The sequence below is a fragment of the Gracilinanus agilis genome, chromosome 2 (assembly GCF_016433145.1).
Source record: "Gracilinanus agilis isolate LMUSP501 chromosome 2, AgileGrace, whole genome shotgun sequence".
NCBI lineage: Eukaryota > Metazoa > Chordata > Mammalia > Didelphimorphia > Didelphidae > Gracilinanus > Gracilinanus agilis.
The window spans coordinates 447,226,764-447,249,968 of record NC_058131.1 but is presented as its reverse complement, the minus strand read 5'-3'; the positions used below and the strand labels follow the sequence as shown (position 1 = coordinate 447,249,968).

The 23,205-nt window shown below is 35.9% G+C and overlaps 1 protein-coding gene across 2 annotated transcripts in view; it reads right to left on the bottom strand.

Moving 5' to 3' along the window:
• The window catches only part of BRMS1L (BRMS1 like transcriptional repressor), a 174,656-nt gene that overhangs the window by 29,490 nt on the left and 121,961 nt on the right, over positions 1-23,205 (bottom strand). For both annotated transcript variants that reach the window (XM_044664770.1, XM_044664771.1), the window contains exon 5: positions 5,745-5,841. In XM_044664770.1, coding sequence (XP_044520705.1) covers positions 5,745-5,841 — 97 coding nt within the window. The remainder of the gene's footprint in view (positions 1-5,744; positions 5,842-23,205) is intronic.

Genomic DNA, 23,205 nt, shown 5'->3' with positions numbered 1-23,205 from the left:
TGTGTATATATATATATATATATATATTCCTGGAAAGTATACTGCCAAGGTAAATTAACTTATCCACATTATCCATTTGCTATCATCAATGGTTCTACATAGGTACGGTGCAGTGCTAGCTGGTGAAGAACTTCTGTTTTCCTGGTGTTATCAGGTCAAAATTAGCACAAACAGCAGAGGCTGCACTCAATTGTGCACAATCATCTATAAATGTCACATACCAACTCTCCCTCCACTTTTGCCTTGGCTTTTCAAATTAAATAATTTATTTTCAAAGCAGTAGCTGACTTTGATGCTATTTCCATCCACATCAAAGGCTTCCAACAACATCATGTTAATAAAAAAACACGACAATAAGCACATAGCCCTGCTTCACTCCAATGGTGACGAGAAAAGCATCATTCAATTTCCAGAATCTGTACAAGCATGCCATCATGAAGCTGTCATGCAAAACTGATTAACTTTGGGCCACAATATTTTGTTTTGATCTTCCATAAACCCTCATTACTGACACTATCAAAGGCCTTGGTCAGATTAATGAACGTTGTATACGAACCTCTATTCTGCTCCTGATATTTATCCTAGAGTTGTTAGGCAGCAAACATCATGTTCCTTGGACCTTTCTGAAGCCACACTGGCTCACAGGTGACCATCTTACATGTGAAAGATCAGCCTAAGGATACTAAGGAGGACTTTGGCAAGAATCTTGCCAGCAATGACTAAGAGAGAGACTGCCCTGTGATTGTCAGAGGACAAATTATTTCCTTTTTCTTTAAAGAGATAGACAATGGAGGCATCATGGATCTCTTGGAGGATAACTTCCTCTTCCTATATAACCTAGAAAATTTCAGTCAGCTTTTATATGAGCAGTAGGTTCCTTACTCTATGAATCTCTGCTGGAACAGAATCCATACCAGGTGCTTTGCCACATGAGAGTAGCCTAACAGTATTCAAAATTCTTCTTCAGTTGGAAGTTCAGCTAGAGAGGGATTGACTTCAACTTGAAGTATATGGTCAATAATTTCAGCACTGATTGATGATAATCTATTGCAAATATTATGGAAGTGTTCAGCCCATCTCTCTAGGATCATATCCCTATGACTTATGAGTGTGACTCCATGGGAGCTGAGTAGCTGAGATACACAATAAGTCTTTGGCTCATAAAGAGCCTTCAAGGAATCAAAGAAGTGCTTTGGATTACTATCAGCAGAAAACTGAATTTTACCTGCCTTTTTTATTGAGCTAAGAATCCTGCATTGCTCTAAGCTTCATTAGCATTTTATTTTTTTTTAATTTAAACATTTATTAATAATCATTTTTAACATGGTTACATGATTCATGCTCCTACTTTCCCCTTCACCCCCCACACTCCCACCACCCATGGCCAACGCACATTTCCACTGCTTTTGTCATGTGTCCTTGATCAAGACCTATTTCCAAATTGTTGGTAGTTGCATTGCTGTGGTAGTTTCGAGTCCACATCCCCAATCATGTCCACCCCGACCCATGCGTTCAAGCAGTTGCTTTTCTTATATGTTTCCTCTCCTGCAGTTCTTCCTCTGAATGTAGGTAGCGTTCTTTACCATAGAGCATTTTATTTTTGATAGAATTAAATGCTGGCTTCTTAGAGACAGATCAACTATCCTGCTGGTAAACTCGGTGGAGTTCTTGTTTTTCAATAAATAGCCCCTGACTTTCCTCAACATTTCCATCAAACTAATTCTAATGTTTGTCATTAATATGGTTCAGATGAGTAAATGCAATGCTGTATATCAAATCTCTGAAAGTTGTCCACTCATTTTTTTCTCCACTGTTGGCAATCATGTATAGGTTCAGTTTTCCTTCCAAGTCAGCAACAAACTATCCATGCACTGAGAAGTGTTCTAATCTGCTAATTTTAAATCTTTCCTTGGGGTCACCACTTTTGTTGAATGTGAATGTTTAGCTTGGAAATGATAAATCCATGCCCAGTACTCTGCAACATACATCACCTTTACCACTGTTACATCCTGTTTCTTCTCCAAAAGACAGTCTATTAAATGCCAGTGCTTGCTTTGAAGGTACATCCATGAAGTTTTATTGTATTTAAGTAAATGGAAGACAGTGTTGGTGCTAAGGTCATGTGACACACAAGTCTTCAGTAGTAAGTGATTGTTGCTATTGCTCTTTCTGATCATTCTTCCCAAAGACCTATTGTCACATCTGTGCCTACTCTACCCATAGGTAAGTACTATCCATAGGTATGCACAATTTCCATGTACCAATGATGAGTAGAATTATCTTCATAAAAGTTTTTGTATTGCTATTGTGTTTTGACTGCAAAGTAGGATCCACACTTTTCACAGTAAGCCAGGGTTAGGTGAAGAAGATAATTTTTAGGACACCTTTTCTAGACAAGAGCCAAGAGGTAAACAAACAGTACAGTCCTTTAAAAAGACTGCTCATGGCGGATTGAGAGCCAGGCCTAGAGACAGGAGGTCCTAGGTTCAAATCTGGCCTCAGACACTTCCTAGCTGTGTGACCCTGGGCAAGTCACTTAACCCCCATTGCCCAGTCCTGTATCAAATAAAATTTATATATATATATGATATTAGGGTTTTAAAAAAAACAATAAAAAGACTGCTCAAATACCCAGGAAGCTGCCATATCCCACTTCTGCTTCCAGTGAGAAGACAACCCTATGCCCTGGATGATTTGTGTGCAGGGTTTTGACTACAGCTCCCAGTGTATTTATACCTGCTGCTATGTCACTTGCCTGTCACCACAGGACTTTTAAGGTAGGAGTAAAATAATAAAATAAAGAGAGAGTAAAATGATAAAATGGTAGGGGTGGATGTCTTTTGACAGACAAATAAATTGGATTTAAGTGAGGCAGAATTGCACAAAGTCATTGGCTTCTGTATTCCAGAGGCATTTAAGTTGAGTAGCAAGACAAGAATCAAGAGATGGCTCAGGTTGCAGTAGGTGACCTTCTCTTCTTACAATGTCTAACCAAGCTCTAAATGCTCCATAACACCTACTTCTGCTATCTTCATGGCTGCTGGAACAAACAGTTCTCATCTGCCCATTCCACCAGAGGAAAGTCTTCACATGCTTGGGGTAGCTACCCCTCTAACTCACCAATTAGTTTGAGGTTTGTTGGTTGAGTTTAGCTTGTCTGCTAAGATGCTATACAGCTTCTTAAAGCAACAAGTAGACACCAAAGGTAGAAAACAGCCCTGAAAATAAATGAGCTCAAGAAGCCCTCACACCAGAGGTATTACACCTCTCTGAATACTCCATACTGTAATGCAGGGTTTCTTGCATTGCAATATTACCCTAGGCAACAGTGGTTTCAGTGCCTGGTTCCTTTGTTGGATTTTGGGTGTCCTTCACAGATTGGGTTTCTTTGTTCTGGTTAGCCTTGCCTACATATTTTGTTTCTACAATCTCCAACTGGAGAATTGTATGCTCATTGAGTTCCTTTTCCACCCTGATTTGTTTAAGTACTTGGAACAACAGCTTCATGTGTTCCAACAGTTCCAGGGAGATAGAGTCAAGTTTTGAAGCCGGAGCAGAGCCAAAAAGGAGCCATAAGTGTGAGAGGACTCTCCTCAGTACTATCATGAGTTGAAAGATCATAAAAACTAGTGCCATAGCCACGGGTACAAAGCAAATAAATTCTGCCAGTGTTATAGCACACCATTTATAGTAATCATATAGTTCCAAGATCTGGTGAAAGAACTGTAGAACTTTCTTAAACCAAAAATCGAATGCTCCCTGCAACAATGATCACAGGAGCAGAGAAAAGCCGGTGACTATGAACATCATCCTGGCCAGACCCATTTGAAATGATATTGATTGTGTAGGTAATTAGCCTAACTGAGCTTGCCAAATGTAATAATAGATAAGGAAGTTAGTAAGTGGGAGTCACTAGGGGCCTAGGAGCCAGAAATTAAATTGGCTGGAGATTGGAGCTGATGTTATCAGAGGGGAGCAGCCTCAGCTGAGCTGCCCAGTGAATCTCCACTGCTAGCTGCAGGCTCCTTTAAAATATTGGGTTGGTGGCTCCTCCCTGCTGAGGTAACTGACTCCCTATTGGGTGAGAGCAAAGTCCAGCAGGAAACCGTGGCTCAACTTCCTGCCAACAATGGAGGCTTAGCTTTCACTTCCACTGTAACCCCTACTTCTCAAAATTCTGTCCTCCCCTTAGTCTTTTTAGCCTTGAAGGTGTTAGAATAATCACAGGAATTCACAGATTAAAGCAAAGGGATTTATTTGAACTGGAAAGGGAAAACTAAGGTAAGAGGGCTTAGGTTTGCTAAGCTGTTGCTAGGGGCAACTGGCAGGTGCTGGCAAAGGACCAGCCCTCAGCCAGAGATAACTAGACTCTGGCTTGGTGTTATTTGATCAGCTAGGTACACCAATGATATTGTTGAGTTGCTCTAGAGATGGCTCTAATCACTAGGCTACACTATCTAAGTTCCTACCCATGATCCATCCCCCTTCACTACCCAGGGGCCAGGGGGAAAGGTCAGGGATAACAAGTTGTCTGGGTGAGGTCAAGGGAAAACAAAAACCCAACGGGCAGCTGGGTAGCTCAGTGGAGTGAGAGTCAGGCCTAGAGACAGGAGGTCCTAGGTTCAAACCCGGCCTCAGACACTTCCCAGCTGTGTGACCCTGGGCAAGTCACTTGACCCCCATTGCCCACCCTTACCAATCTTCCACCTATGACACAATACACCGAAGTACAAGGGTTAAAAAACAACAACAACAACAACAACAAAAAACCCAAGGTTGCGTTTGCAGGGCTTTATATAGTCACAGCCCAACTGCCGGTTAGCACCTGGCATCTGGCACATGCTACCCCAGAATTCCATTCTGATAACTGACAGGATTGCCTAAGGTAATATTGCAATGCAAGAAAACCTGCATTACAATACACACCTTTTGTAAACTGATACTTTATTGTCTCAGCTGATTTCTTTTGCTGCTTTTCTACCTGTAAAATGGTATAATTTTGTTTCCTCTTTGCCAGTATTTATTTCTTTAGTTTCTTTATCTTGTCCCAATGCTATTTATAGAAGTATGTCAATCCTTGTCTCATTTATTCCTTTATAGAGGAAGTTTCAATAATGCTACCTTTTGTTTTTTTGTATATAGATATAGATATATATTTTATATGTGATGTTGTTATATATGTGCTTTTTATTACATGGTGTATATATTTTATACACTTCAATTTCCTTTTATTATTCCTTCTAATTTTTCCAGTTTAAAGAAAATTCTCCTTGATAGAGAAGAAAAAATAGATTTCCTTTCTCTCTACAGTATTACACCCTTTTCCTCAAGGAGTGGGTGTCTCTGTCTTCCTCACTATTATCTTTTGAAATATAATAGCAAAATCTTTTTATGATCTTTAGTATTTTTTTTTTGCAAGATTCAGGTCATTCTGACATATTAGCCATTTTGACACTACTCTTCCAGGTCTATGCATCTTTCTGTAGTTGTAACTCTGCTTCGATCTATTCTATAAGTCCTTTTAAAATAAGTTTGCTAAAAAATTCTTTAGGTAGTTACATTGGTTTATTCAGTTGAATCTTCCTTTTATTCCCTCAATGAAATAGTTTATTTGCCTTAGTTCAATAATTTTAAAAGACTAATATCTTAGAAAATACTGAAGGCAATGACAGTCCAGTGCTTCGCAAATCAAACATTTAGTTGGTACAAATTTTACAAATTAAAAAGTTTTAAATTCCCTTTACCTGATGTAATGTCAATGCTGTGCCTATCTTCTTCAAGCCTTCTGATTTTCTCTTCTAGTTCACTCTGTACAGTATCATATAACAAGAGCTTTTCACTCTGAAAAAAATTAAAAAACAAACAAACAAACCAGGTCTCATGTAAGCAACAAAATAAAAAAAATGGTGAATGAATGAATAGGCCTGAATTTGTACTGGCCACTTTCAACTATGATACAGAACATTGTATAAGTGCAGAATGTTTACAAGTGCCATATAAATCTACAGAAATCAGGATCAGAAATGAAACTCACCTGATCCCAGAAGTTCCTTGAAATAATTTAATACTTTTGCATTTGATTTTTAAAAAATACCAAAGAAAAAACCATCTGACAAAATTTAGAAGAATGTTATCAGTGAAGAACAAAGTACTGAATATTAAAACTGTACTTTCTAATAAGTACTATTATACAAGATATGAAAATCCAAATTTACCCAAATAAGACTTTTACAAAAGAGTACCTTTTAAAAGTCCTATGCATTCATTTTAATTATAGGTAGTTCCCAGGTTTCTGGAAACCTTATCATACATTGTAGTCAAATGAGAAAATATTTTTATCTGAGAACACTGTCATAATCAAAGAATCAGAGTCTTTAGATCTGAACAGGGGTAATATAATGGAAAAGCATTGACCTTCTAATTACAAGATTTGTATTCAAACTAATTATTACCTGTACAAACTTCGGCAAGTTACTTCACTTAGACCTCAATTTCTTCATCAATAAAATGTGAGGATTACAATAAATGATCTCTAAGATGTCTTCTAGATCTAACATCCTATAATTTTCCCCCACTCAACAGATCACTCATATTACAAATATAGAAACTAAGGCCCAAGAAGGATAAAATTAAGTGCCCAAGACTACATTTCTAGTTTGCAAACATGCTGGGACTAGACCAGTACAAGGCTCTGTTTATTAGACTACCCTGACTCACTAAGAAAAATTAAACAATCTCAGTATACTATACATATTTATATGGCTATAATGAAGTGTATGTACAGCATATATCAATATAAAAATCAACAAACATGTGTCAAGAACCTTTAATGTTCTACACAAAGTTTTTAATCCCTGTATTCCCTAAATTGGTGGCCTGAGCAGTTTCTTTGCATTGAATTACCCTGTATGGTAAAGATTAGTAACCACTTTTTGGTGTCATAGATAGCCTAATAAAGTCTATGGACTCCTAAACAACAAAACTGCTTTTAAACTCACAAAATAAAATACACAGGATTACAAAGGAAACCAAAAATATTGAAATAATAGTTTTAAATGATTCAAAATCCCTAGATTAAGAACCTTTTTGAGAACTTCCATGTCTAGCTTAGTTCCGATCTCACTTCAACTGTCAAATATTTTTAAATGGATGTCCTATTCAAATTCAACATGTATGAAACAGAACTTATTATGTTTTCCAACAAAACCTCTCTTCTACACTTTCTTATTCATCTTAATTTTTAATTTTATTTTTATTCCAAATTTTACAAAACCAAATAAAGTAAGCATTTCCATATACAAAAAATATCAAATATAAATGAAATAGCTAATCTCTTTAATGTTTAGCTTATTACTTTTCTTCAGATTACCATAATAGTAAATCCCATCAACACATGTCCCCTCCTCACTCTCTCTGCATCACAGAAGGTATCATTTGGGAAACCAACATGTTCATACAAATTAAATGTTTCATGTTTTCAGTTTTCAGTTTACTCTTTGGAGGCAATGTCTACAATTTGTTCTTCCAGTACTGCTTCTACTGCTGTGTATATTTTTCTCTTAGTTCTACTCATTTCACTGTTCATTATCCCATGTAATTCTTACCAATTTTTTTTAATTAGCCTGCTCATCACTTCTTATGACATAGTAGTATTTCACACAATCATATACCACAATTTGTTTAGCCAATCCCCAATCAATAAGTATCCCCTCAAATTTTAACTGTCTCCTCAAAGACAACTGTTATAAATATTTTGGACTATATGTGCTCTTTTCCATTTTCCCTGATCTTCTTAGGAAACAGACCAAGCAATGGTATTAATGATCTAAAATTATAGTTTTAGAAAATATTCAAAAGAAAAAAAAGAAAAAGGAAGAAAGAAAAGAAAAACAAAGATTGCCATTCCAAAAAATAAAATAAAATAAAATAAAATTAAACAGTTTTATAACTCTCTGCTTGTAATTCCAAATTGCTCCCCAAAATGGTTGGATCAGTTCACAGCTCCATCAACCATGTATTAGTGTCCCCATTTTTCCAAGTTATTTTGTTCTTTGATCCTATGTAATAGGTGTGAAATGAGAATTTCACACACCAAATCAGAATTGTTTTCGTTTGCTTTTCATGATTTAGAGCATTTTTTTCACATACTATAAATGACACTGATTTTTTTCATCTAAAAATTGTCTGTTCATATTTTTGCCCATTTATCAATTGGGGGTGACTCTTATTCTTATAAATTTAATAAATTTTCTACATATTTTAGAAATGAGACTTCTGAGAGGCTGTCTACAAAATTTTCTCCAATTTTCTGCTTCCTTCATCTTAGCATCATTTGTTTTATTTATACAAAAATCTTTGAAATTAATGTATTCAAAATTATCCATTTTGCATTTCCCAATGATCTCTTATCAACTCATAAGTTCTTTTCTTATTCATAAATCTGTTAGATAATATGTTCTCTGTCCTTCTAATTTACTTCTGACAACTCCTTTTACATATGGATCATGTATCCATTTTGATCTTAGTCAATGGTGTCAGATATTGCTCTATATCTAGTTTCTGTCAAATTACTTTACAGTTTCCCCAGCAATTTTTACCAAATAGGATCTATGCTTTTGTCAAATAAAAGGTTACTTTTATATTTTACATTTTTTGTTGTATGTCTGTTCTGTTATACTAATCTACCTCTCTAATTCTTGGGCAGTACCAGATATTTTTTATAATAACTGCTTTATAATGTGATTTAAAATCTAATACTGCTAAAGCTCTTGGTTTTTTTTATTTAGTCTTTTCATATTCTTTATCTTTTCTACTTTCAAATGAATTTTATTATTTTTTCTAATTCAGCAAAGCAATTTCTTGGTAATTTAAATTGAGAGCATCAAATAAGATTAGTTTTGGTAAAACTGTCATTTTAATTATATTGGTTCTGCCCATTCATAAACAATTAATATTTCTCCAATTATTTAAATATGGCTTTATTTATAAAGTGTCTCATAATTATGCTCATGAAGTTCCTGGGTTTGTTTTAGTAGACATACTTCGAGGTATTTCATCCTATCTGTGGTTATTTTATTTATTTATTTACTCATTCACTCCTTGGTCTATTTGTTTGTTTGTTTGTTTGTTTGTTTGTTTGTTTGTTTGTTTGTTTGTTTGTTTGTTTGTTTGTTTGTTTGTTTGTTTGTTTGTTCATAGAAAACCCTTACCTTCCATCATAGAATGTATTGGTTCTGTATGACGGTGAGTATTGGTGTAGTTAAGTAGAAATAAGTTAAGGAAATCTGTAAGTGTGAAATTTGAGTAAATCAAGGATCACTAAGCACTCATTTTGGAAGAGAACTGAAAGCCGACCCCATGGAACCCTGAGAGAATTCCGTAAAGGAGGGGCCAGCAGCAAGAGGAGTTTGGAGTTTTCTCAAATGTCACTTCACTCCTGACCGGACTGGGACCCTGGAGGGGATTGGTTCTTTGGTTGGGAGGTTTTGATTTGGGGTGGATCCTGAGTAAATTGGGCTCCTCTGTGCTTTTATTAGTGATTATTGGGAGATCACAACTACTAACATCAATTCCTACTATCTTCATTTACCAACAAAGAAGACATTTAACAGCAATTCTCCAATTTGGCTGGAGAGCTTGAACTCCTGGGGTAGCGGGCTTGAATGAGGGGGGTCCCTTCCCTGATCCTGCTTGAGTCTATTTATTCTGTTACTTCTATCTTATATTAGCTTAGAAATATTTAATAGGAGATTGTAGGGGGAAGAGAGAGTTAGCTACTGTGACCAAGCCACAGAGGAAGTCCAGAGCTGCTCTCTTGGGGAGAAAACATAACTGATAGTGAAGTTCATTCTTTCCCTCCTTCCTTGATTCCCCTATACCTTTTCCCCCTGTATCCTGAATTTAATTTACCATTTAATAAACCCCTGATAGTTTGATACTTAGAGTCTTGAGCAGTTACACTGAGTGGGGGAGGTAACTGATCTGGTGGCTGAGGGGACAACTATTTCCAAAGACCATTCTTGAGGGGTAAAGCTACTTGAACTTAGGAGTGGGAGGAAGTTTGTCTCAACAGTGCTGGCTCTGAGGGTAGTATCCAACCCATTAGGGTCACAACTGAAACCCAACACCTTCCTTCAACATCCCCACTATAACTTTGTCAGTTTGGGAACCTTTTTGAGTTTATTCCTTCATAGGTCTTTCCCAGGGGTGGGGGTGAGGTGTTAGCTATACTGGTCCATTGAAAGCTAACAAGGGGGGAGTCTAGATACTCACACCCCTATCATCAATACTCACCCTCATACAGTTCTAAGGCAGAAGAGCGGTAAGGGCTAGGCAATGGGGGTTAAGTGACTTGCCCAGGGACATACAACTTTGAAGTGTCTGAGGCCAGATTTGAACTTAGGATCTCCAGTCTCTAGGCCTGGCTGAGCCAAACAGCTGTCCCCTATGGTTATTTTAAATGGAGCGTCTCATTCTTTCTTCTTGCAAGACTTTGTTAGTAATAATTAGAAAATGCTGACAATTTATATGGATTTTTATATTCTGCTATTGAGCCAAACAGCTGTCCCCTATGGTTATTTTAAATGGAGCATCTCATTCTTTCTTCTTGCAAGACTTTGTTAGTAATAATATGAAAATGCTGACAATTTATATGGATTTTTATATCCTGCTATTTTGCTAAAATTATTGATAGCTTCATCTAACCTTTTAATTAAATTTCTAGGATTTTCCATATGTGCCATAATGTTGTCTGCAAATAAAATTTTATTACTTCTTTGCCTTTTCATATTCCTTCAATTTCTTTTTCTTCTCTTATTCCTAATCCTAGCATTTCTAATGCTATATTAAATAATATTAGTGATAACGGGCATCCTTGTTTCACTCCTAATGCTATTGAAAGGCTTCTAGTTTCTCTCCATTAAAAATAATATTTAATTATGGTTTTAGGTACAGGCTTAGTATCATTTTAAGAAAATTAAACTTATGCTTTTTGGTGTTTAAAAAGGAATGACTGTTGCATTTTATCAAAGGATTTTTCTGCATATATTGATATATTAATATGGTTTTTAACTAATATTTTAAATGATGCTAATAGTTTTCCTTATGTTAAACCACCCCTGCATTCCTGGGATAATTCCTTTTTGGTTACATTATATAAACTTTGTGATGTTTTAGTGTAGTCTCCTACCTAGTATTTTACTTAGAATTTTTGCATCAATACTCATTAACGAATTTGGTCTATAATTTTCTTTCCCTATATTTGTTCTTCCTGGTTTAGGTATCAGCACCATATTGGTTTCTAAAAGTAGTTTTTGGCAAAACTACTTTACCAAATCAAATGATTTATTTAATATTACAATTGTTTGGTCTTTAAATGTTTAGTAGAATTCATTCATGAATAATACATCTGGTCCTGATGCTTTTTTTCTTAGGGAAGTTTATTTAGGACCTGTTCAATTTCTTTTTTCTAGAATAATTTTACTTAAATATTCTATTTCTTGCTCTGATAGTCTAAGCAATTTACTTTTTAAGTGTTCTTCCACTTCATTTACAAAGTAAATTTTTTTCTATAATTGAGCAAAGTAAGTTTTAACAATTGGTTTAATTTTATTTTCATTGGTGGTATATTCACTCTTTTCATTTTTAAAGCTAGTGATTTGGTTTTCCTCTATTATATTATTGTAAGGAATGTTACATTAAAAGGTAGAGAACCAAATAGAAGTTCCTACCCAAAAAGAGCTCCAGCATGCATGATATTTTAGCTCCTTATTTTAATTTACTTTCCTACCAGAAGGATCTAAAATTCTTGGTGATATTTTAGACCAAAAAATTTTTTATCAGCTTTGTGGTTTTTTTCCTAGGCTCTGCCCCACATTTGGATGGAGGCAGTAATAGATTTTGTTAAAAATATCACAGCCAAGGTTGAATGATTTGCTACATCTGTTGGATTTGTGACGAGCATACATTTTTTAAGTATCACACAAGTGGCTACATAGAAACTGATGTGAATCCTATATGATAGTGGGTTTGTTTGCTATTGCCATTAAATGTGTTATTGTAATTTTGGGGAATTTGGGTACTTTATTTGAATGTGCATTATAAATCTGTTATTTTGTGAAAATCATTTGCACTCATAGTAGTTCATGCCAAAGTTTTAAAAGGAAATGGATCTCATTTTTTGGGTGAGAAACCTTTCACTGATTCTAAGCATATATTTTTGATTTTTTTAAAACATTCTTTTATTATTCTTTTCCCTTGTATGTACAATACAGTATTTGAGTTTTTCTGTCATTTTTGCACTTGAACACATTATCAATATTAATCCTTTTTGATTTTAGTAATATAAGTTTAATATAAAATATATATCTGCTGTAATATTATTGCATACCCAAAAGCTTTAAACTATGGAAACCTGCTATTTATTGATAAATGTTATGGAACTGTGATTAATGATTGTGTCTGATTCCAGGAGAAGGGAACAAAAGAGCCACTATACAGTGCAAAGAAGAACAAGGTCAAGGAGACCAACCAATCCCAATGGGATTGATGAGAAGCTGCACAGTGCCGACTGAGTACAAGGTCAAAGAGACCAACCAATCCAGTGGGATTGATATCATTTTAAGTCACAACAAGAGAATTTGAACTTGTTTGGGGTTCGAGGTTGAGGTGCTTAACATATGTTAAGATGTAGGACTTCCTTTGAATCACATTCTAACAAGCACTTCTTTGGTTCCCATTTGCTTTTATATTAGAGTCCCTTTTCTTCTCTTTCATTAGTGTGGCAACTTCCTGTAGTCCTGGCTACTGAATGAGTAATTGCATAATTATAGAAATCATTTTAATTGGGCCTTGATTCAAGGACCTGTTACAAGTTTATTTTTCCTTTACCTACATGTTTCCATATAACACTTTGACATTTTCTATTTCATTCACAAGTTATTTTTTCTTTTTTCTTTGGATTTTTTGATGTTTTTAGATTTCTTTTGATAATTGACTCTTATACTCCCATACCTCAGCCATGTATCCTTAGCTGATCTGGGTGTTTGTCTCTAACCTTTTCAGAGGGCAATGTGTTATTATTCTCCCGGGGGGGCGGGGTATGTAAAGTTTAAATTCTTTTGAGAGTAATTTCAGGATAAGAAACTTGCTACCTCCCAGAATCCAGGCAACAAACTTGTCTGGAGAAGGCACCATGAAGATGCCAGCAGAGAACCTACACTGCATCAAGAAGATCTACAGTGAACTTTGGGGCTCAGTTGATTGAACTGTGGGGAGTTGAATGCATTTGTTTTGAATGTACACTCTTATGCCGAAGGGGAATGGGTGTTGTATTTTGTCAAAGGCTTTTTCTGCAGCTATTGAGATAATCATGTGATTTTTGTTGGTTTGCTTGTTGATATGGTCAATTATGTGTATGGTTTTCCTAATATTGAACCATCCTTACATTCCTGGTATAAATCCCACCTGCTCATAATGAATAACCTTCACGATCACTTGCTGGAGTCTTTTTTTTTTAAACCCCTGTACTTCGGTGCATTGTCTCATAGGTGGAAGATTGGCAAGGGTGGGCAATGGGGGTCAAGTGACCTGCCCAGGGTCACACAGCTGGGAAGTGGCTGAGGCCGGGTTTGAACCTAGGACCTCCCGTCTCTAGGCCTGACTCTCACTCCTCTGAGCTACCCAGCTACCCCTGGAGTCTTTTTGATAGTATTCTATTTAAGATTTGTGCATCTATGTTCATTAAGGAGATTAGTCTATAGTTTTCTTTCTCTGTTTTTGACCTGCCTGGCTTTGGAATCATTACTATATTTGTGTCATAAAAGAAATTTGGTATAACTCTTTGTTTACTTATTATGTCAAATAGTTTGTATAGTATTGGGATTAGTTGTTCTTTGAATGTTTGATAGAATTCACTTCTGAATCCATCAGGCCCTGGGGATTTTTTTTTAGGGAGTTCTTTGATGGCTTCTTCAATTTATTTTTGCTTTGTGTTTATATACAATTTTTATTGCATTTTGGTCTGAAAAGGATAAATTTAATACATTTGTCTTTCTTCATTTAACCATAATGTTTTTGCTCCTTAATATGTAGATAATTTTTGTAAAGGTGCCATAAACTGCAGAAAAAGGTATACTCATTTCTGTTCCCATTCAATTCTCTCCAGATAACTATCATATTTAACTTATATAAAAAGATTCTACTCATCTCCTTGGCTTCTTTCTTATTTACTTTTTAATTAGATTCATTTAGTTTTGAGAGGGGAAAATTAAAGTCCCCCACTATTATTGTTTTGTTATCTATTTCCACCTCTAACTCATTTAATTTTTCCTTTAAAAATCTGGATGCTATAGTATTTGATGCATATAGGTTTAATACTAATAATGCTTTATTTTCTTTGGTAACTTTTAACATAATTTCCATATTTATCTTTTTTGATTACATCTATTTTAGCTTTAAGTTAATCAGAGATCACAACTGCTACTCCTGCTTTCTTTGTATCAAATGAGGCATATATTTTGTTCCAGCCCTTTATTTTTATTCTGTTTTTCCCCAATAACATATATGATTTCCAGCTTTTTTAATCACTGTGTCAAAAGCTATGCATAATTTTATGGCCCTATGATTTTGGTCCGCCAAGGACGGTCCCAAGCCCAGCTGAAAAAGGAGGAGGGTTGGGTGTGGGGCTAGCAACCTCACCCCGTAAAAAGTCTCACTTGCTACAGAAACGGCAACCTCATTAAACCAACAAAACCAATGATCGCCTAGTCTGGAAGATTGCTCTCCAACAGAGTCCATGACGTGCAGATGTGGCCTCGGACCATCAACTCTTGGTGGCATCTTTTAGAACTAAGTTGAAATCATTCAACGACCTTTCAGGCAGATTACACCACAAGTTCAAAGATCTGCCAAAAACGAAACAAAGGCCGTCGGAATGACATGGGCCCAGCTTGGGGAAGTTGCCCAGAACAGAGTCCGTTGGCGTGAAATGGTTACAGCCCTATGCTCCTCTAGGAGCCAACAGGAATAACGATGATTTTGGTTCCATATTACTCTATAGAATCATTTTACTAGTACACAGTTCCACCAACAGAATATTAGTGTTCATTTTTTCCCACATCCACTCCAACATTTATCATTTTCCTTTTTAGTCATGTTAGCTTATGATAGGTGTCAGGTGGTATCTCAGAGTTATTTTAATTTGCATTTCTTTAATCAATAGTGACTTAAGAGCATTTTTATATGATTATAGATAGTTGTGATTTCTTCCTCTGAGAACTACCTGTTCATATGTTTTGACCATTTTTCAATAGGGAAATGCTATAATTTACTGTTTTTTTTTAGTTGAGTCTTTCTTTTATTATACACTTAGTAACCGTCATCAACAACAACAAAAAAATTATATACGAATGCAAAAAAAGTGCAAAACCACAAACCACAAAAATAAACATTGTTTATAATTTGTTTATAAATATCTGAATTACACACACACACACACACACACACATACATACACACACACACATATATATATACACACACACCTGCTTTTGAGGTCCCTTTGAATTCGTTTTACTTTGGTACATTTTTTCTCTTGATTTTGTGATTATTTTATTAATAGCATATATTCTTCTCTCTTCCCTTATTTTCTTTATATTTGTAATATCTGTGATTTCTAATAATAAATTATCACCATCTAGTCATCCATTTCTCTCAGTCATTGCATTTGTGTTATTTCCAGTTACTTTGTCATTACAAAGGTTCTATGAGTATTTTCATACACATATAGCTTTTTACTCTCTCAATAATGCTCTTAGGGGCTAATCCTAGTAATAGGATCCTTAGGTTAATGAACATGAACCATTTTACAGCTCTTCATGTATATTTTCCATCTTGTTTTCTAAAAAAAAATTTAACAGTTGCTCTAGCAATGTTATATTAGGCCCGTCTATGTACCCAATCAACATTTAATCTGATCAACTTAACTGGTCTTATTCTCAGCATACATTACCAGGACCATTTAGCGGTTCTTTGGCAGCAGACATAATCTATTGCCAGACCATACTGTTTCCAAAACCAAGTCTTTCCAACTTGTTCATACCCAAGTGGACTTTTATTCCAAAGTAACAATCCATCAGGAGTGTAGTATTACCTCTAAAGTATGATGAATGTTAAAGTAAGACTTTTGCAAAATATTTATGCTGTTAACACTGCTGTTGTTTGAACAGAAATCATGTTTGCATTGTATGTGTTCAGGCTTAGATCTACTGCTAGCCTCAAGCAGGTATATCAGGTATAACAGAGCCTGACAAGTACCCTGCACTCAGGAAGCTTCAGAGTAAACCAATAGGATAGAGTATGATTCACTCCACTAGAAGAGATTCTTTCAATTTTTATTTACTCTCTGATCCCAGAATTTTAGGAGCAGTTTTCCTTGATGATTTCATAGTTTGGCAACTAAACTCTTTTTGATCAGAACTTTCTGGGAGTCTAGCTATTTTTTTATATTCTCTCTCCTCCATTTATTTTCTAGGTCAGTTTGTTTTTGTGATGTTTCATATTCTTTTCTATTATGTCACTGTTTTAATTTTGCTTTATTCTTTCTTGTTGTCTTAGGGAGCCCTTAGCTTCTTGTCCAATTCTAAATAAAATTCTTCCATGGGTTTCTGGATCTCTTTTTTCATTTGTGTGATCTTTCTTTTATAATTTTCTTAATTTTCTTGCATTGCTCTTATTTTTTTCCTTATTTTTCCTCATACGCTTTAGTTTTTGAGGGCTTTTTAAAGTTCTTCCAATAGCTCTTTTTAAGCTGTTATGATTGGGATTTATTTAATTTTATTAGGACTAGGGGTTTAGATCAGAGAAAGAGTTTGTGATTTTTACTCTTTCCCCTTTCACAGAGAAGACCACAGAACTTTTTTTTTTAAGATTTAAGAGATGTAGGAGAAGAGTGACAGGTTGGGGTTTCTAGACCTGTCTCTTAGATTTCCTCGGGAGCATGTAGCTGGGTCTATTTCTCTGACAAAAAAGAAGATTTGTTTATTATTTTGAGACAGTTTGAGATTCATACTGATTTGAGATTTGAGATTCATACTGAGCTGAAAGTGATTTTACTGAAGCTTTTCCCTTATTGCCCAGAGGGGGCGCTGAAGAGCAATTTTTGTCACCTGAGTTGACAGATGGAAGATTGGTTTTGAGAGTGAGAGATAGAGAAGCTGATTCAGTTTCTCTAAAAAGATTTGATAAATTACTTTAGGATTCATTATAAATTAAGGTTTATTATCTAGCATAAGGTAGTAAGATAAAATTTCATTTTAGTCAGAGAGTATAGTTAAGTCAGGTTTGTTTTCAGAAAAGAAGAAACTCCGTAATATGTAGTGTTTTTTTGGGGGGGGGATTTAGATATATTAGAATAGGATTTGAACTTTAGACATAATATAATATTAATATATACTCTCCTAGTTTCAACTCTTATTCCTACCTCCTGTTTTCCTTCTTATACCTCTCCTCCATAATAAATTTAGGTTGGGGCAACCTGCCTCAGGTCTTCAATCCACTGTCTGTATAACAGTTCAATATATCAGCTGTAGCTGTATTAATATCAGCTTCAGTTTGATCATAACAGTTGGTTATCGGTATACCAACTTCAATTCACTTATTACAAAGCTTATGGCCATTTATTGTGTTTCTTTTGTGTGAAATAAATTACCTCCATCCCTGCAGCACCCTAATGGAGGGTGTTACACAGTAATGTCATATCTAATGGCCTGGTGTCCCCTGGAGTCAGCATGCATCAGTGTGTAACATTGTCATGGAGGGAGAAGCTAGTAGGGTTTAAAAGGCAAGCATGGGAAGGAGAAGCTCTTTTCATTTCTGCAATTGAACAGACTGACTCCCAGGGCTAATGCTTGGCAAGTGATAGCACGGAGGGGACCATGTTGGGCTGAATCATGAGACCAGATCTTATCTTAAATTAGTAAGGCCTCTCTCTGTGTGTCTCTCAGTCTCTCTCTCTCTCTCTCTCTCTCTCTCTCTCTCTCTCTCTCTCTCTCTCTCTCTCTCTCTCTCTCTCTCTCTCTCTCTCTTTATAATTCTGGCCAAACCACTATCTTTATTTGTGACAACATTGGCGAACCATGAAGCAGGAGACTTGGCCTCTCTTTGGGTTTTGTTTTTTTCATTCTCTCACTATTTTATATCCCTCTCTTAGAGCTGTTTTGAAGAGTAGTTTGTTAGAAAGTGGAATTCTGAAATTCTGGATTCAGGAGATTCAAGCAGTTGGTGCAATCTAAGGATCACAGAGATCTTGTGTTCTTTTAAATGGGGTTAGTTAGCCTATGGGAGTTAGAAAATGGGAAAGCCTTTTACCTCTGGCTCTAGAGAGATTGGATTTTTTTGAGTTGGAGAAGCCTCTGCTTAAAGTGATTTATAAAGACCATATGGTCATTTGAGAAGGAAGTTCCAGATAGATTTTTAAATGGACCATTTTTAGAAACATTAAAATTTAAGCATTACAACATGAGAGGGAGAGTTCTGTAGTTAGATTTTCTGTTCCACTTTTCTCCTTTTATGAGGAAAAAATGTTTTAAAGCTTAGACAATGGGTGATACTATCACCACCCTGAAAATTCCTAAATGGATTCCTAAGGAAAGTCCATTGATTTCATGGGAGGGTATTGCATTCCCAAAGAGCCATGTATGATGAAGAAGAAAACTATTTCTGTAAAGCTTGGTCAAAACTAGTTTTCTCATGGCCAAGATATAGGTCTTTTGACTTTAAGACTATAAAGGAATTTAAAATGTTGATAGGCCCAGATAATCCCAAGGAAATTTTTTACTAGTTTATTTGGGGTCATTTCCCCCTATTTTATCTCATTTAGAAGGAGACCTAACTCTAAAAATGGCACCCTGGCTTCTTCCAATCCCTCCCCATCATAATTTGGGGATCTCACTTTCCCCACTTCCTGATTTCTCTTTTCTTTCTCTTAATCCAGCTCCTCCCCTATTCCATGCCTTTCCTCTTTTGGCCCCTCCTGCCCTGCCCCTCCCTTCTCCTCCTGTCCTGGTCCTTTCTTCCTGTCCCCTTTCTTCTCTTTTCCCTCTTTCCCCTCCCCCTATGTTATGTGTGATGTGTTCTGTTTCTACTCAAACTCCAAACTGGGTATTAGATACCAAAGAAAACTCAAATAAAGGCATTTTTCCCTGAGGGAAGTGCCCATATAGGATTGAAGAGGGAATTTAATAACAATAAGAATTCATGTTGCTTTTTCTCCAGAAGATCTTGAGAGATGGATAGATTGCATTCCTTCCTTTGATGGTGAAACTTTGTCGGTAATCAGGAGGTTTGAAAATATATTTAGGATCTATAATCCATGTTTGACTAACATCATGGATCTCCTCTATGCTTTATTAACTAAAGGGGACACATGATTTTTTTTTCAGCTATGAATGGGTCTCAGAATGAGAAGGCAAAAAATGGCCTTTAAAAGACCTGAAATGCTACTCGAACATAACTAAGGCAGGGAGGCTTTATTAAGTGATATGAAGGTTTGTTCCTCAAGACCAGAGAACTGGGTAAAATTTAAATATATTAACCAGGAAAAAGATGAAAGGCCAATCCACTTTTATGATAGGATTGTTGAGTTAGGGTCTGGTTATCTTGGGCTAGATGTATAAAAAAGACAGACTCTAGAATTATAAGAAATCATTTTGTAAATCACTCTCCCCAAAAAATTAGAGGGTGTTTTCAGAAGAGCTGTCCAGACTGGCCTGGCATGGATATGGAAAAAATGAAGAGAATAGCAGTATAAGTTTTTGAAAGCTGTGAAAGGAGAGAAAAGGAAAAATTTGAAGAATAATTAGAAAAGACAGAACAAGGAAAATGAGGCAGTTATTTTAGTCCCTGACTTAACAAATGTAATTGAGAAAATCATGCCTCCTTTGAGGGAAGTGGTAAGGACCCTGGCAAACAAAGTGCCAATTCAATGGTATTTCTATAGTAAACAAGGTCATGTAACTATAAATTGTAGGAAGAAGAATCAAGATAATAGGACAGAAGCTTGGAGAAATAATGAACAATAATAGTAGACTCTCCAATAATAGACAACATGGTCAGTAATTCTAATGGGGTAAATCATAACTCAAACCATAATGCTCTTCAAGGAACCCAATAGTCACTGTGGGGAACCACAGAGAATTGACCAGTATAGCCAAAGAATGAAGATTATTACCAGAGGAATGGCCAGGGGTAGGAAAGGGATTTCTGATGGCAGGAGGGAGGGGATGAACATCAAGCAGTCTGTAAGTGAAGTTTATTACTTTTCAGACCCCACTGTCTTGTTGATGCAAATTATTTCAATCTGTTACCCTCCCTCTAGTGAAAAACCTCATGGAACACAATCATAAATGCATATCTACACCCAGAAGTAAAGAATTTCCAGCACACTGGAGGAACTCAGTCTACCTGGGAAAGCCCTTTCCAGATATTGTTAACTATTCTGCTCTCAGAATTGGAGGAAAAGACTCTTGAATTCATTGTTCTGATGTATAATGGGTAGTGACACTGAGTGTATCCTGTCACATATATTGCATTTTGTTGCTTGTTTTTAGAACTTTAAGTTTATAAATTAATCTAATCTAAGACATTTTGTTACAAAATATTACTTTCAGTTAGTATGTTTAGGTTATTAGCTATAAGTTCTGATACCATGACTGGACTAGAAATAATGTTCAAATTTATCTTAGCTTGGTATCAAAGCCCATACCAAGCTTTTATCAGGAGAAAAAATTATAACCAATCAAACTATGGATCACGGCCAAGCTAGAGAGAAAATATCTTTCACTTTTGAGTGATAAATCTTTTTGCTATGCCTGTTTGGCTGGCCCATTGTCTAATAGGATGAGCAATATGATTTTGTTTTTTTCTTCTTTCTTTTTTCCTAATTGGAATTTTATTTTTTCCTTGAATTTATGGAATCAATACTGATATTTTGATATTAAAAGACCAGTTCACAGTTCTCTACCTACCCTGATTAACATTGCATACCCAAAAGCTTTAGACTATGGAAACCTGCCATTGGTTGTTAAATAGTATGGTACTTTAACTGATATTTGTGTCTTATTTCAGAAGAAAGGACTGCTAATGAGCCACAGCTCAGTGCAAAAGAGTAAAAGGTCAAGGAGACCAACAATCCCTGTGGGGTTGGTGAGGATCTATAGCAAGGTGAAGGACCTGTCTATGAGGATATGGGGAAGCAGCTGTTTGGCAAGTCCTGATGCTGGTCTTCCCTGTTTCCTATCTTTATATGTGACTAACCTGTATCTCTGTTTGGCTTTAACTTTGACTTACGATCCCTATGATTGAAGTAGAAATCAGACCAGGGAATCATATTCCCTTTTTACTCAGACTTTTGTTCTTTTTTTTTTTACTGTAATATGGAAGTTTTTGTAGTCCTGGCTGATGGTGGGTAAGTGCAATATTGCTGCCCCTGTCCTGCATGCTTGCTATGTGAGTGTGAAATCCCCTAACCCCTTATATGAGGGTCAGATTGTTAGGTTAGCAATTAGTACTGAATTAATATTGTAATTTTAGGATAGTTAATCATGTTAGCATAAGTGAACTTGCAATATAATATTCTTTATGATTTTTGCAGCATTTTCTGATCGCTTTAGTAACAGAAATGTAGTGTTATCCTAGTTAATAACTGTTAGAATAGGCCTCAGTTTCAGCCTTAGCCTGTAACTTACTATATCATGCACCCTCAGCAATTATAGTCTTGAACTTATGACTTGGTCTTCAGTTAGCATAGAGGCTTTTGCCTCGGATATACCTTTGTATACACTCTAATATACATCATCAGGCTTTTGCCCCTCTTGGGGACCTGGCATGTCCTCCTTACCCTGGTCACCTTTATAAATATCACCATTTACATCATCAGGCTTAGAAAATAGGGTTCAGGCTCCCCTACTCCCTCTTGTCTATCAGGGAACTTTCAAGCGATCTTCAAGTGACTTCTACCAATGAAAAGTATTTCCTAATTACTTCAACCAATGCACATATCTCTATTTTTATCATTGCCTTGGATTATTTCTGTACTGGTATATAAGTTGTGATATAGTCTTGGAGTATGAAGGAAGGCCTCTCACAGTGCCTAAAGTCTTTTAGTCTTGACCAGAAGTCTGGCTTTATTGTGAGACCAGCCATCTCCCAAATAAACCTATTTGTTTCTGGCTTGGAGACTTAGTTTCTCTTATTTGTGTTACTGTGCTTAGAAATTACACAATGGCTACCTTAATTGGACCTTGATGGTGAATCAAGGACCTATTATGATTTTTAATTCATACTCATAATTTGTATGCATATATGATTTTAACATATTTTTTAATTTAATTTTTATCTCTCCTGTTTTGGGAAAAGTAATTCATATACCTTATAGTTTAGCCACGCATGTGTGTCAGTTCTATTATTGGTATATAACATCCAGGGGGGTGGGGGCAGGAGGGAGGGATTATGTAATTATCTTAAAATCCAAATTTTAAGATCTTTTAAAGTAATTTTAAGAAAAGATAATTGCTGACACCCTGGACTAGAAAAGTGGATTTTTGGAGAAGATGCTATAAGGATGACTGTATAAATCACATATTACATGAAGAAATTTGGAATGAAATTTTGAATTTAGCCCACCATTTATCCTGATGGTAACTCTTATGTCAAAGGAGAGTGCCCCCTAATCATCTTTTTGTCAATGTGTCTATCAGTCATTTTTTATTTTTCTCTCTTTTATTCCCAAAATTGTTGTAACTTCCTCCATGAAATATTTGATATCTTTTCTATTTTTATACCCCCTAGAGAGAAAACCCTAAAAGTACAGACTCCAAATGTGAAATGATTCACTGGGGAGACCCAACATGTTATTCTCCTGGAAAACCAAAAGTGGGGAGACTTAACATGCTGACCTCCCAAAGAATCAGAGGGATGGGAAAATTGTGTGAAGTAAATTACCTCCATCCCTGCAGCACACAAATGATGGGTGTTACACAGTAACATCATATCTAATAACCTGGAGTCAGCATACTTCAGCATGCAATGTTGCCATGGAGAGAGGAGCTAGTGAGTTTTAAAAGGCAAGCATTGGAAGGAGAAGCTCTTTTTACTTCTATAATTGAACAATTGATTGATTCCATGTCTGATGCAAGCAGTAGCATGGAG